Raw genomic sequence first — 14,897 nt, forward strand, 5'->3', positions numbered from 1 at the left:
GGTAGATTGTTACTTTGATAGGTTTTACGTGAAATTATTGTTAATTTTGTTAGATTGCGTGTACATATATTTGTTGTGTCTTTTATAAAAATTACTTGATCTTATGCCACAAACTCTCACATAAGAATTTGCATGAGGTGTGCCAAATTATTACACACCATTGACTACGAGATGGTATACCATTGACTACAAGGTGGTATGCCATTAAACATTACTAGATGGTATACCATTAAACTCTACTATATGGTATACCATTTCCACATGAGACCATTTCTACAGGACTGGATTTCCACAAACAGTATATACTAATATTAAAATGGTCTCACATTAGCACAAAATAAACAAATATATTTGAAAGCAACTTTAGTACAAATGGTATCATAGTAGCAGCAATTGTGATACCATTACAAAAAGGATTGGGAAGATGTGGTATCCCATCTCCTTTCTTCCTGAACCAAAATAAATGTATGTCTAGCCAACACAAATTCCAAACATAATGTCTATCTATCTAGCCAACACAAATTCCAGACAATTTCTGAACCAAAAACCTACATACTGTCTATCTAGCCAACACAAATTCCAAAACTACACAAACTATAAAACTGCTATTCCATCTAAGTTGTCCCGCTTTTCATTGCAAACGGAGTGCGAATCCTCAATAAGAAGCGACGCCCCGGGAGAATTCCATGTCCTGGGAATCAACACCTCCTTCCTATGGATTAAGATGTGCAAAAAAAATGTTAAAAAACATAATTTAGCAACTCAAAGTCCATACAGAAATAAAACAATATTATCACATTTACCACTTGAAACCTAGTATGAAAATGCTCTATACTATCCCTAATGCAAGCCAGCATGATAACCCCACAACTAACACTGTGCAAAGAGGACACAATAATGTTATTGAAAACAAGAGAGTTTAAACAACTTAACAATGTACATAGCAGTAGTGAACTCATAGATCAGACTGGTGAAAAACTTCAATGCTTTGAATAGGCCACCCTCCAAGAGTACCCTGTTCCCAATTGTTGTCATGGGTGTTAATCAACACCTCCATCGCACCAATCTGTAATACAAAATTCATGAGCCAATTACCAATATTCGATAACAAATTATATCAAATAAGTGAATAACAGACAAGTTTCTACCAATTTCGGTATGAAAGCTTCATGTTCCTTAGTAGGGTCAGAGTACATGGAGTCAATTAGCCATATCTTTTGTTCTTTAAAGGAGGAGGCAGCACACCACTAGTGTTCCCCCATTAAAACAGGGACAAATATCTACATATGACAGCAATATTCAATACCAATAGAACCCACAAAAAACACCTTTATGGATGTTTACACCAGTACACATAGCTTAGCTCCAAAAGTCCAAAATACCAAATTAATTAGGTAGGTACAAGTTATAAAATGACAACTGCCGCTTTCATTTTTCTTTTGTTGTTCACTACTTGTTCTGCTTGTTTGCTAGAAGAAGCAGCGGGAGTACTTCTACTCCCCATTATCTGCTTAAGGGTACACTGCAAACTCCAAACAAAAAAACAACCAAATAAATACATTTTTGAGAGATATACTCCAAATTGAAATCAATCATGCCAAACATACCCCCCAATTACTTCTGCATCCTACGGAAGTCACATTCAACTGCTCCGACATGACTAACTACATTACAACACACGGGAAAAAAATACAGAATCAATATACTTCTTTGGAGTAACAACAACACTTAACCAGTTTTTGTTTGGATGTTTATACCCATTCAAATAAACAAGGGAAATTCTCTTTGGTACTCTCCAATTTTATACAATTCTCAGTGGTAAACAAAGTTTTATGGAATTATCTTTGGTGCTCACTAATTACTCTTATCAATTCAATGGTGACATTATGACATAAATATGCAATTACAAGCTAACTCTAGTTAAATAAAGACATATTGACTAATATAACCCTATTAATAAAATTTAAAAAAAAAACCAGCCACCCCAACCCAAATCCCACGCCCCCCTCCCCTGCCAGCGGCGGCCGGCGCCATCCAGCGACCCCAGCTACTTCCCTCTCTCCTCCACCCACGACACCTCAACCTCCCCTAAAACCCTCCTGTTTCCTTCAATTTCGTCCAAAAATTCACTCGAAAACCCAGATTGAATAATCGTCTTCTTTAACCTTTCTCTCTCCTCCATTGCCTTCTTGATTTTCGTCCCTAATTACGATAATTGTTCTTCAGAGCTTTGTTGATTAATCAAGTTTCAATCAATTCGCGAACTAGCGAACTCTGCCGCTGCCCAGAAACCACCTGCTTCATTCTCCTAATCATTCGCTCATGAAAATGCCAATATTGGTTTAATTTCTCCTAATTCTTCACCTGGGTACTTGAATAATAGAATTAAGGGGATAAATCCTTCAAATGCTATGCTTCTAGGTTCAACCCATATCAATTCAAGGTTTTTTATGGATTTTATGGGTGGTGGGATCGTCGCCGGCGTCGGGGTTGTGGGTAGACCGGGGTTGGCTGGGTTGGGGGAGGGGGAGAAGTGTGTGGTTTTTTTTTAAATAGGGGTATTTTAGACATTTCTCTTTTCCCTCCCTTTTAATACATTAACCATGGTTAATATTTCTTTAAAATGCTTAAGTAATGTTACCACTGAATTACTTATACAAATTTTAGATTACCAAAGATAATTTGAAATTTTAGTGTTTACCATTGAGACTAAAATAAAGTTGAAGAGTACCATTGAGAATTTCCCAATAAACAACCCTACTTACCCCTAACAATTCCATGGTATCACTAACCTTATAAAAGGTTTCAATAATAGGTACCAACAAGCCACATTATGGTATCTTAAATCTAATGATTATGGTATCAAACAAGCCACATAATGGTATAAAAAATAAAATGATTATGGTATCAACAACAAGCCAAGAACTACAACATAGGGGCCAAGAACAACATTCACAATTTGGAGAATTCAACAAATAATTATAATTTTGGGAATTTCAACACTGTATTCACGATTTTAACACTGAACTCACGATTTCAACGCAGTAAATTTCTCCAATCATGAGTTTATCAGTTCTAAAGCATGTAACTTCACCAAACAAAATTGCAATGAACATTCCCCATCAAACACATACATTTAATTGATGAGTTTCAGCCATATTACTTACTCTATAATGCAATCTTAAACAAAGATAATAAATTTCACATACATTTCTCCAATTTTAAACAAAGATAATAAATTCCCAACAAGTAATACTACAATCGACAAATAAAGGGCAGAATTTCCAGAAAACCCTAACTTTGACAAATTGATCAGGTCGTAAAACCCAAATTAGGGATAGAACACAAACAAATTTGAACAAGTAATACTGCACAGACAACTTTCAATAAGTGATAAAACCCAACAAAAACAAAATTTCGTTCATAAATTAAACAACTAGGGTTCATACTTATATCCAATGGCGCAAGCAAATTAGGGCGAAAATGCAATCCGTTTATTTGCTTGAAGACAAACCCAGACAATGCTTCAAATTTTGCTTAAAGACAAACCTAAACGATGCGAAATTGGCAACTTCTAAGCGGTTTTAAATTTGCTCTTTATCCTTGAATAGAAATGGTTTTTTGGACATATGGTTTTCTCTCTCCTCTTTTACAGAATTTAATTGCAAATTTTTTGGATGGTTTTTAAATTTTGGATAAACTATCTAGGAAAGATGGTGGGTGGGTGGGGACCACACACTTTCCAGAACCTTTTCAGAAGCAAAATGTGGATTTCCCATATTACCCCTTAGTTGAGTCATTCATGCCTCAACTTAGTTGAGGATGAGAATTGCTTCTCACGGATCCTCACATAACATTAGTTTTCTCCGTTAATGTACTTTATTATGCCAACTTGCACTATGTCAGAACTTTTGTTTATAAAGCAATTGTTTTTTTGCCTGGGCACGCATTTCACTGATAGTTTATTACAAAATTGCCACGAGATAAGCAATCCAAGTTTATCACGAAGATTTACTTGGATTTTCTACGTCATTAAATTGTTTTTTTTAACATATACTTTTTCCGTTCTTTTTTACTTGACCCTCTTTAACATTTATATTGGATCATTTTGAATTCGTCTCAATAAGTACTATCATAGTATATAACTTTTATATTTTTTAATTAGGGAGAATTAAAGTTATTGACCGTTAAAGTTTTGCATTGGCAAGCATGATAAAAGAAACTAGTCAAGTAAAAAAGAACAGAGGAAGTATGTCAATAATGTCATCATTAATCTACGAGTATATTTTTTTCTGGTGTGATTTTCATATAGTCTATCGCACTCAAGGAGTCAGAGGTGCTGGATGCCTGGATGTAGAGTATGGTCTGGAGTTCGCAAAAAGAATGGGCATAGTGAATGATGAAGCCCCAAGTGCATAGTGATTAATGAAGCTCCAAGTCCATGTTGATAACCAAACTATTGTCCTTATTTTGAAAGGTTTAGGGTCTGTTCTCTTCAGCTTAATTTCCATCTCTCATAAAATATTCATTTCAATTCAACTTAGGGCCTGTTCTCATACGTTTATTTTCAGCTCAGTTTAGTTCAGTTCAGCTCCTAATTTCCTTCTCTTATAAAATATTCAGTTCAGTTCAGTCAATGAGAACAGACCCTTAGTTCAGTTCAGCTTAGTTCAGTAAATTAGAACAGACCCTTAGAGCAACAAATATGAGTTGACAAGTCCCACTTTAGGTTTAGGTCGTATTTTACATAATGATGTAATAAAGTGTAGCTATGCCACGTTTCATTCCTTCCCAATCAATTTTCAGCCTCTTGTTTGCAGCCAAAAAAAAAAGTTTGTTTAAACTGTTTAAAGAGTAGGAATTAGCTCTGTACTCTGTAGTATATTCTAGGTTAGGACTTAGTGTTTTCCAAGAAAACTCTAACCATTATATGTGTATACTAGTATTGTGTCCGTGCGAGGCCCGGGTTGTTTATTGAATTTTAAGATATTTTTAATCTATATGTCAAATTTTAAAACATATCATTGATACAAAATTAGTTAGGAATTGATGTGTTTTTGTGACGATTTAAATTTGTAGACATGTAATGACTAATAATAATGTATACACCCATTTGTGTCTCCCCAAAACCAAACCCGATGATGAGTACCTTTCACGTCGAATCATAATCGAATGAAGTGAAAGTGTGGAAAGTCTAGTATTGCGGATAGTTTTAATTCTTTTCTCTTCTCTCTGTTTTTGAAAACTTATTTTAAGAAAATAGTCAATCCAGTTTGGTTGGTCCATGATAAGGATCCAATAATGGTGTAGTTGGATGGGGCTTGACAAGAGCTTTCCAACGATATATTATAAGCCCAATTCCGATGAATATTGAGGAAATTATGGCCAATTTACTAAACTGGGCTCGGTTTGAGCTTTATATGCAGCCTAATGATCTAGAGGAGGGCCTATTATTAATTATCATTCCTAAAGCTATTAGGATTGATTATAATCTTTTACAATACTCTAGAAGGTTATTTTAAATCATAATGGAGTTAGGATTGATAATTATGTTTTAAAGAGTTTGAAATTGAATAAAACTACTCCTTTTAAGAATCCTTGTTTTGTACGAAGTGGAATATATTCAGATTTTATTTTCGTTCCTCATAATATTTATCCAAATTTTATATGTTTGGATAGATCTTGAAATTATCTTTCCAATAATATATTATAATATTAAATCCGAGTTATAACGAAAAAGATATGAATGAGACATGAAACTTTATCCAAAACTGACACCCTTCCACTATTTTAGCCATATCTTTTTATCTACAAAATATTTTAATCTAATTATGATTGTGTTGGAAAGTAGACTTTAAGAGATTTCCAACGACATATTAATTCCTTATTTGGACTTTCGGATCAAAAGATATGATAAAAACAAAAACGCGTGAATTTCTGAAATCAGCGCCTGGAACCAGGCTTGGCGCCTGGCGCCAATTAGCTGGTTCTGGCGCTAGCTTTGTTTTGCGTGCGCCAAACTCGTTTTACGTGCGCCAAATGCTCTGTTTTGATATTTTATCTTTTTGGCTGATTTTCTCTATAAATAACGTATTAAAAACTCCGTTTTCATTCACCTACAATCAGTTTTCATTCGCAATCATTAATTCTCTAATTCTCTTAATCATTCACCAACTCTCATCAAGATTTTCTTGATTATTCTCTTAAATCATTCATCTCTTTCTTTTCTTTCTAAACTTTGTTTTCTCATACAAAATTCCGCATTCACAAGATATAGAAACACCTAGTCATATTCGAAGTTGCCTTCGCCCTAGACGTGAAAGGTTTTAATTTCTGAGGGTTTGGTCCCAAATCTCTATTTCAATTATTTAATTTAATTGTTTGTTTATTATTTTCCTTGAAGTTACTAACGTGTGTATTTTGTTATTAGAAAAAGGTACGAGGCATCAAAGTAATTGCTTTAATGGTTTTAATTGATATTATGATGTAGAAATCATGTTTAAATTGTTATTATGATATTCCTAGTATCATGTTTAGGGAAAAGGTTATAATATCAAATATGCTTATTATGATTCCTGCGATGCTTCCTATGTTAATATTTATGATTGCTAGTATCATGTTAGAGCTAAAGATTTGATTTTTATTGCTTAGTGACATGCTAGGGTTTGTTATTAATCTTGTTAGTATCATGCCTAGGATCTTGCTATTTTTATTATGCTTTAATATTAACATGAACATGATAATTATTATAATTGTTATAATTGTTGATGATTATTATTATTATTATTATTATTATTATTATTATTTTGATGATTATTATTATTCATGTTTATTCTAATGCTCGATTATTTATTATGTTGCTTGATATTTATCGTTATTGCTTGATCACACCTTTTATGCGTGTTTAAAGGGAATTTGGTACTTGTAATCACGCTTAATAAGATATTAATAATCTTGTTTATGGTTAATTATGATTATAATTCAAGTGATCACCAATAATAGTTTATTTGTGCATTAATATTCAACCAACATAGATAAACAGGTTTAGGGTTAATCCTATTGATCGCATGTTAATCGGAAAGCGCACATGAATACGATCAGAATAAAGTAGAGGCCTATTATTAGGCCAGGTTCAATCTCTTTTAGGTTGGATTTGTACCTTCATCCCTGAACCCTTATTTGGTTCTAGACCTTATGGAGTTGACGATCTCTTGGATCGTTAAGGGGTGTAACCTTCATCCTATGAACGGTTTACAAGTTCCTAAAACTTGTTGGCGACTCTTTTGCTCTATCTTCTTCCCTTTTGGACGCCACCGTATTTTAGTGTATGATCACAGTGGGGTTCAAGCTAGTGGGATTAAAGCTTGAAATTATTCCCTACAAATAATAATATTGGTGAAAAATGTTTCTTGATCCGTAACCTGAAATAATGACCCTGCCTATAATGACTGGTAACCCAACCTGTTTTACATGTCTACACACAGTAATAAAATTATATTAGAATGTGAAGTATATTATTTTAATTGATTAGAATATATTATAAACAATGGATGTGGTACATTTTGAACTAATTCCTTCGCTCCAGAAAAATATTATGATACAAAAAATAAATTTATATAATAATTTATATGAGTTATAATCTAATTATTTTTTGAATAAAATTATAATTCAATTTGTACTCTATAAAAAAAAAAAAAAAATCATGATAAAAATATTGGTACTTTATCAAAAATAAAACTTTAAATTAACAATTTTATCCTAAAATTCAATCCAAATTTGATCGAAATAAAATTCTAAACTAACTTTTTTATCCAACAAATTGAATTCTATATAACTACATCCTACGTGGCACGACACTTGGCGAAAAGTTGAAACGTCAAGTGTCGTTGTCTCGTCGCCTGGCTAAAAGTTTAGCTTTATATATTAATTATATGATATACAGAGTACATTGTATAAAACATCAATTTGAGGGTCTCCTAACGTCCTCTATTTTTCTTACCTTAATATAAAAATAATAATTATTATTATTTAAAAAAAAAACCCTATAATTGATACGTAAATACTTAAGTTGACAATAAGTAGTCAAGTAGAGGTGTCAATTCGGATAACCGGATGAAGTTTGGTCGGGTCTATTCGGGTCGGGTCTATTCAGGTCGGATATGTTCGGATCAAAATTATCCTTTTAAATCGGGTCAAATTCGAGTCATGGTCTATCGAGTCCGGGTCGGGTCAACTTCCGATCGATTCACTTTCGGTTCGGATATATTTGGATCGGGTTTAAAACGGGTTTAGCCGGGTAACTTCGGGTCGGATGAATTTGGGTCGGGTTGATTTCGGTTTGAATGATTTCGGTTCGGTCAAGCTCGATTCGGTCAATTTCGGCTCAATTTCTTTTTGTGTTTGGCTGAATTTTTTTTGGAAGTGCAAGGCTTTTGTTATTTTTGAGGAAGTCGTACCCATAACATATTATTGGAGTTGAAACATTGCAATGATATTATATGCAGCGTATTTTGTATATTAAAATGAAACTACTGAAAAATACCTAAGTTTGAACCATTGGATTATGTATATGTAATATATTTAATTACTATAATGAAAATGTAAGCGCTTGATTTATCCTTTAAAACTTTATTTATTTTGCTTTCATAATTGTTTCTTATAGGTTGCATCAGACTAGTAGTAATGTGATTTATATTGATATAATTGGTTGTAGGTGTTAGAGAAAAGAATTATTAGTTCATAAAATATAACAGAATGGGAGGAAATTCAAAAAATGACAATAGGCTTTAGGCAGCATTTAACTAGAGATTTACAAGCAAATCAATTAACTCCCGCTTAATGTTTAGGTTTATTAGATCTTGTGGCATTTATTAAAGCTCATAAAGTAAATTAATATACGTAGTAATTGATATGTACATGAAGTAAACTTAAGACTCCGGATTATTTCTTTGTAGTAAAAAAGTTAACTTATTAATAATTAGTAAATATATAGTATAAGAACTTGAATAAAAAAAGTAAATAATTAATTATGATCAGGTTGAATTCGGATCGGGTAAAAATCAAATCGAGTTAAAATCGGATCGGGTTAATATCAGTTCGGGTCAAAACAGATCGGATTAGATCGGTTATTTTTCGGATCAATTTCGGATCGGGTTGAACACGGGTCGGGTCAAATCGGTTCGGTTTGAGTTCGGGTCGGGTCAAATCGGATTCGGGTTGAGTTCAGGTCGGATCAAATCGGTGCCGGGTTAAGTTCAGATCGGGTCAAGTTCGGATTCGGGTTGAGTTCAGTTCGGTTACAGATCGGGTTTGGGTCTTGAATTTCTCGGATCAAATCGGATCGATTACAATTCGAAACGGATAATTTTTTTCGGGTCGGTTCGGTTTTGACACCTTTATAGTCAAGTACTCAAGTTGACAAGTGCCAAACACAAATTTGGTTATGTTCACTAGTCATTTTAATCGGTCCTCTTTCAATGCCGCAACAAAGAACAAGTTCCGCCGTGCACGCCGTGGTTTATACTTTTATGAGTACTTCATACGAGTACAATAGTATATAGTCTTGGTGTCAAAAAAAAAATAGTACGTAGTATATAGTCTTATGATTAGGGCCCACATAGAATTGTCACCCTATCTAACCAATCAAATTAGGAGAGAGAATTAGTTTTGTAATTTTGTTCGGTTGGAGGAAAAAGTCAACGTCAATGCTAAAAACGCGTCACACAGCCCTTGTATTATTCTGCCAACCCATTATTTACGATTTTATTCTATGAAATATGCCCATATGGCCATACATATTAATAGGATTCCCACATTATCATGGCCTGTTTAATTATTATAAACTGGTTTAATGGATTATGATAACATCATAATCCCAAATTAATTCATTTCTATTTTTTTAATTCATGATTTGGTACCAAAAGAAATTTTAATTGCGATGATAATTAGACTGGACTCACTGGAGTAATATACACATAATTTAGCCTAGGTTTAGTTTACCTTATCTTATAATTTTATAACTTAACTCAAATTAGATAATAAAAAATAAAAATAAAAAAATTAGCATCAAATGATAGGAAAATAAATAAATTTTGAACATGTTTTATTGTTTTATGTACAATTTTTTATCACTAAATTTATATAAATAAATATTGTTAGGTAGATTATTATTAATCTTGTTTTGATACAGAAAATATATTTTCTTAATATGCAGTACAAAATATGAGCTTTTTAATAATTTGTTAGTGTACAATTATAGATATCAAAGGATTTGAACATATCATATCATGTACCACCTCTTAGGGTGTGTTCTCTTACATTGAAGTTCAGTTCAGTTCAGTAAGTTCAGTTCAGTTCAGCTCAGTTCAGTTCAGTTCAGCTCAGCACCTAATTTCCTTCTCTTATAAAATATTCATTTCAGTTTAGTTCAGCTCAATTCAGTTCAGTTCAGCTTAATTCAGCTCAATTCAGTTCAATTCAGTTCAGTTCAATTAAGTTCAGTCAATGAGAAGATACCCTTAAACTTTAACTAATTAAGAAGAAATGCACAATACTTCCAAAGTTCCAATGCCTATTTAGAGGGAATGAACAATTTTTATTCCAAATTTGGGTTTTACAGCTTGTAGGCCTTGTACTTCCTCAATAATGGCTCTATTTATTTTTAAATTATTTTTTTAGAAGTATGACTATGATTACACTTTTCTTTCTGGTTTGATATATAATTCATCCATTTCAAATTTGATAATACATGTCTTTTTTTTTTTTTTTTTTTTTTTTTGAAACATGATAATACATGTCTTTATTAGGTTTGTCAATGCTAAAATTCAATTGAAAATAACTTTAGTTATACAATTGTACTATAAAAACATGGATTTTAATTAAATATATATTGAAATGAATTTAACAAAATCAGTCACACATAATTATATTTTTATATCAGTATAAATCACAAATATTAGTCAAAATAAAGTTTATAAATATTGTTAATAGTCAAAACGTGTTATCTAATTTATAACAAGGAGGTATGACTTTTTTTGAAAGACGGGATGAATTATGGCTATACAAGGGAGTGTGCTTAGTCATTGGAGTACCGAAATTGATTCCTTGTTTCTATATTTCTACCTGTATATCCAATTATTTCACAATAATTCTCACCAAAATAAAAAAATTACTCACATCAATAATTAAAACTTATTTAATTATGACATGAATTTTTTAACAATAAAAGTATAATTTAGACTTTCAATGGAATTTAGAGTGTATACTTAAATCACAATAATACTCTCTTTTTCAACGATGTTCGTAATAGACAAAAAAGTCCCCGCCTACCAATTAATACCACTATTACTTTATTAGCAACTACCCAATCTTTCTCCAAACTCAACCTCAATTTCGAAGAAAGCAATCCACCATTACACAACCATGAAAATTTCTTCATTAGTTTTGGTGTTAATCACAATCACAACTCTACAATTCCAAATACGGCAATCGAATTCGCAACAGACGTATATAAACAACAATCAGCTAGACTGTAACAACAACTATAACAACACAAATGGTTTTGTGTGCAATGGAAACAGTTCCTGCACATCCTACATCACCTTCAGATCACAACAGCCGTATGCTAATCCCCCAAGTATCGCCTTCTTACTTAACTCGAGCGCCCCAGCTATCGCCCAGGCCAATAATATATCCGAGGTTGACACTATCCCTGCAGGCCGTCTGGTCATTGTTCCTGTCACCTGTTCCTGTGGTAGGACAAGAGGGCGAAACAGCACTGCATATTACCAGCATAATGCACGGTACAAGCTGCAGGCTGCGACTGAAACGTATTTCATGACGGCTAACAATACGTATCAGGGGTTAAGTACATGCCAAGCTATGATAGCTCAGAACCGTTTCAATATCACTGATCTCCACATTGGGGATGAGTTACTGGTGCCAATCATGTGTGCCTGTCCTACTGCTAACCAGACGAGGCGATACAGGTCTCAGTTTCTGCTGTCTTACCTTGTCACCTGGGGTGATAACGTCGGTAAGATTGCAGAATTGTTTGGGGTTGATCAGCAGAGTGTATTGGATGCTAATGATCTCAAAGAAGATGATGTCATCTACCCATTTACGCCGATTTTAGTGCCTTTAACATCTGCTCCTACTGGCATAAACCATCTGTCTCCTTCACCTGCTCCGCCTCCTCAATCTACTCCTGTTAGACCTAGTCCTGGTGGTAAATCTTCCAACAAAGGGGTGTTTATAGGAATTGGGATTGGAGCTGGGGTTTTGGTGCTCGGTCTTGGCGCCTTCCTTGTCTGGTGCTTCTTCATTCGCCCTTCAAAGAAGAAGCCGCTACCAATCTACAAGACTGCAGAGAAAGGTGAGAAGGTTTCCGAATCATCATTTTACACACCCACGCCTGTATCTTATACCACTACTAGTCATATCAGCACAAGATCATCGTCTGTTGATTTGGAAGGATTGAAGCTTGCAATCGGGTCATTGACTGCTTACAAGTTTAAGGAAATAGAGAAAGCAACAGGGAATTTCAGTGAGGGAAATAGGATTAAGGGCTCTATGTTTCGAGGTGAATTCAATGGTGATGAAGCTGCAATCAAGGTCTTGAAAGGTAATGTTCCTAATGACGAGATTAATATTCTGAAGAGTATCAACCACTCCAACATAACTCGTTTATCTGGGTATTGCACCCATGAGGGGAACACTTACTTGGTATTCGAGTATGCTGAGAAAGGTTCACTTGATGATTGGCTTTTTCGCCAAGAGAAGCACCTATCTTCAGACGACGATTCACTCTCCCCGCCTGTTCTTACTTGGAAACAAAGAGTTCAAATAGCTTGTAACATAGCTGATGCCCTGAACTACTTGCATAGCTACATTCATCCTCCTTACATCCACAAGAATCTCAAGACTAGCAACGTACTCTTAGATAGCAACTTCCGTGCAAAGATTACAAACTTCGGGCTAGCAAGAACTATCCAAGATGAAAGTGAAAACGGGGTGTTACACTTAACCAAACACGTGGTAGGAACTCACGGTTACTTAGCCCCTGAGTACATAGAAAACGGAGCAGTAACCACCAAACTAGATGTCTTCTCTTTCGGGGTAGTACTTCTCGAGCTTCTATCAGGAAAACCAGCAGTAAAACCATCAGGAACTAACAAGGGAGGTGCAGACGATTTGTTATTCATGGTAATCAGAAAGGTGTTCGAGGGGGACAATGTGAGGGAAAAGCTAATGGAATTCATAGACTCGAATCTAGGAAGGGAATACCCCTTGGATTTGGCATATACATTGGCTCAATTAGGCAACAAATGTGTTGATCGTGACATGAGTTCTCGACCAACTATGTCCGAGGTCTCTATGACACTCTCAAAGATATACTCGTCGTCTTTGGATTGGGATCCATCAGACGAGCTCGGAAATTCATCTTCCTTCAGCCATACCAGATAATTCTTGTAACAATCCAATTCATGTAGTAGTAATTACAATCCAACTATCATTTATGCAATTACAGACTTTACAGTTATTCATACCAGAGTTTTACATTATATCATTCTTGAACATTCATCTACTAGTCCCAACTATTTTTGTAACAATCCAATTCATGTAATTACAGTTATATATATACACTTTGCAAATGTAATGCCAATTCAAAGAGTCATTCAACAATCAAAATCTTATGTACTATTACTATCTCGAATCATTCGACAATAATACAATTTCAATCCCAAAACAAAAACAAAAACAAAAATACAGATTCAACATAATTTTCTTTGAGTAACTAATTCAAATCTCATTTTGTTCATTACCACTTTGATTAGATGAAAGATTATCAGAAAAATAAATAGTATCATCAGCTTGAAACTCCATTTTCTCTCTCCTCATCTTCTCTTCTTCATACTTCTTCAATCTCTCTTCCCATTTCGCCTGCAATCCAAAATCAAAAACCCCAAAAAATCAAAATTAAAAAAATCAATCAAAATCAACAAAAACTAACTGAAGAAGAAAGAAGAACCTTGTAGCTGATTTCAGCACGATGCATAACGTAAAACCCTAGAATGCCGCCAACAATGGTGCCGGTGATTATACGAACATAACCCCATCTCTGTGAACGCACTGCTTTCATTGAATTCAAGTAATTTTTTGCTGTGAAAATTAATCGGGAGATTTTCCGGATTCCGGTAACCCGGAAACTTTTCCCGGCGAGGAAATGTGAAGTGGCGGAGCACTGGTTTCTTTCAGTTTGATTTTTTGGTTTTCGTTTAGGTTGACGGGTGTCTTTAGTCACACTCACACATGTATTATTGGCGGTTCTCTACCCCTACCAAAATACTACTTCGTACTCCGTAGTTACGAAACGGTGAGGAAGCTCATGTCAATCTCTTCCTCCGTTTCTTTTTAGGCCTTGTTTGGTTCAATTTAAAACAATTAAGTTCAGTTCAGATCAGATCAAATTATAAAAAAAAAAAAAATCAAGATCAGATCACATCACATCAGAAAAAAAAAATAATTTTAGATCCGATCACAGATCATCATTTTTTGCGCAATTTTTTATCGCTTAATATCTTTAGTTCCGTAATGAAAAAATTATGAAAATTAAATATTAATATTATACACATTATTACGAATCTAACGATCTCACTTGATATATTTTTTCCTTACAAATTATCATACACTTAAAGTCAAAGTGTGGTCAAATCAGACAATCATATTAGGGTTTGTTCACATTTACTGAACTGAACTGAGGTAAAATGAATATTTTATGAGAAAGGGAAATTAGGAGCTGAACTGAACTAAACTGAACTGATTGGAGCTGAACGAGCTGAAATGAAATTAAGTAAATGTGAACGTGCCCTTATAACAGATCAGATAAGTTCTAATAA

The 14,897-nt window shown here is 34.0% G+C and overlaps 2 protein-coding genes and 1 long non-coding RNA gene across 5 annotated transcripts; 1 reads left to right on the plus strand and 2 right to left on the minus strand.

The window, feature by feature from the left end:
* Positions 1–327: 327 nt before the first annotated feature.
* LOC110712292 lies at positions 328–3,806 on the minus strand. Of its 3 annotated transcripts, XR_002509529.1 has the most exons (5): positions 3,450–3,806; positions 1,608–1,664; positions 1,149–1,522; positions 934–1,066; positions 328–712 (listed from the first exon to the last, which is right to left on the minus strand). It is a non-coding gene; the product is annotated as an uncharacterized LOC110712292 (long non-coding RNA). The 3 variants fall into 3 exon arrangements; XR_002509528.1 differs by lacking the exon at positions 1,608–1,664 and having other exon boundaries at positions 3,450–3,800; XR_002509527.1 differs by lacking the exons at positions 1,149–1,522; positions 1,608–1,664 and having other exon boundaries at positions 3,450–3,699.
* Positions 3,807–11,245: 7,439 nt separating this feature from the next.
* Positions 11,246–13,710, plus strand: LOC110712287 (protein LYK5-like). The gene has a single exon (XM_021890747.1). The coding sequence runs from the start codon at positions 11,422–11,424 to the stop codon at positions 13,462–13,464; it is 2,043 nt and encodes a 680-aa protein (XP_021746439.1). The 5' UTR covers positions 11,246–11,421; the 3' UTR covers positions 13,465–13,710.
* LOC110712289 lies at positions 13,676–14,388 on the minus strand. The gene is made up of 2 exons (XM_021890748.1): positions 14,030–14,388; positions 13,676–13,941 (listed from the first exon to the last, which is right to left on the minus strand). Exons 1-2 carry the CDS (start codon positions 14,138–14,140, stop codon positions 13,801–13,803), a joined length of 252 nt encoding a protein of 83 aa, XP_021746440.1. The 5' UTR covers positions 14,141–14,388; the 3' UTR covers positions 13,676–13,800.
* Positions 14,389–14,897: the final 509 nt, after the last annotated feature.

This window comes from Chenopodium quinoa, unplaced genomic scaffold (assembly GCF_001683475.1).
Source record: "Chenopodium quinoa cultivar QQ74 unplaced genomic scaffold, ASM168347v1, whole genome shotgun sequence".
Taxonomy (NCBI): Eukaryota; Viridiplantae; Streptophyta; class Magnoliopsida; order Caryophyllales; family Amaranthaceae; genus Chenopodium; species Chenopodium quinoa.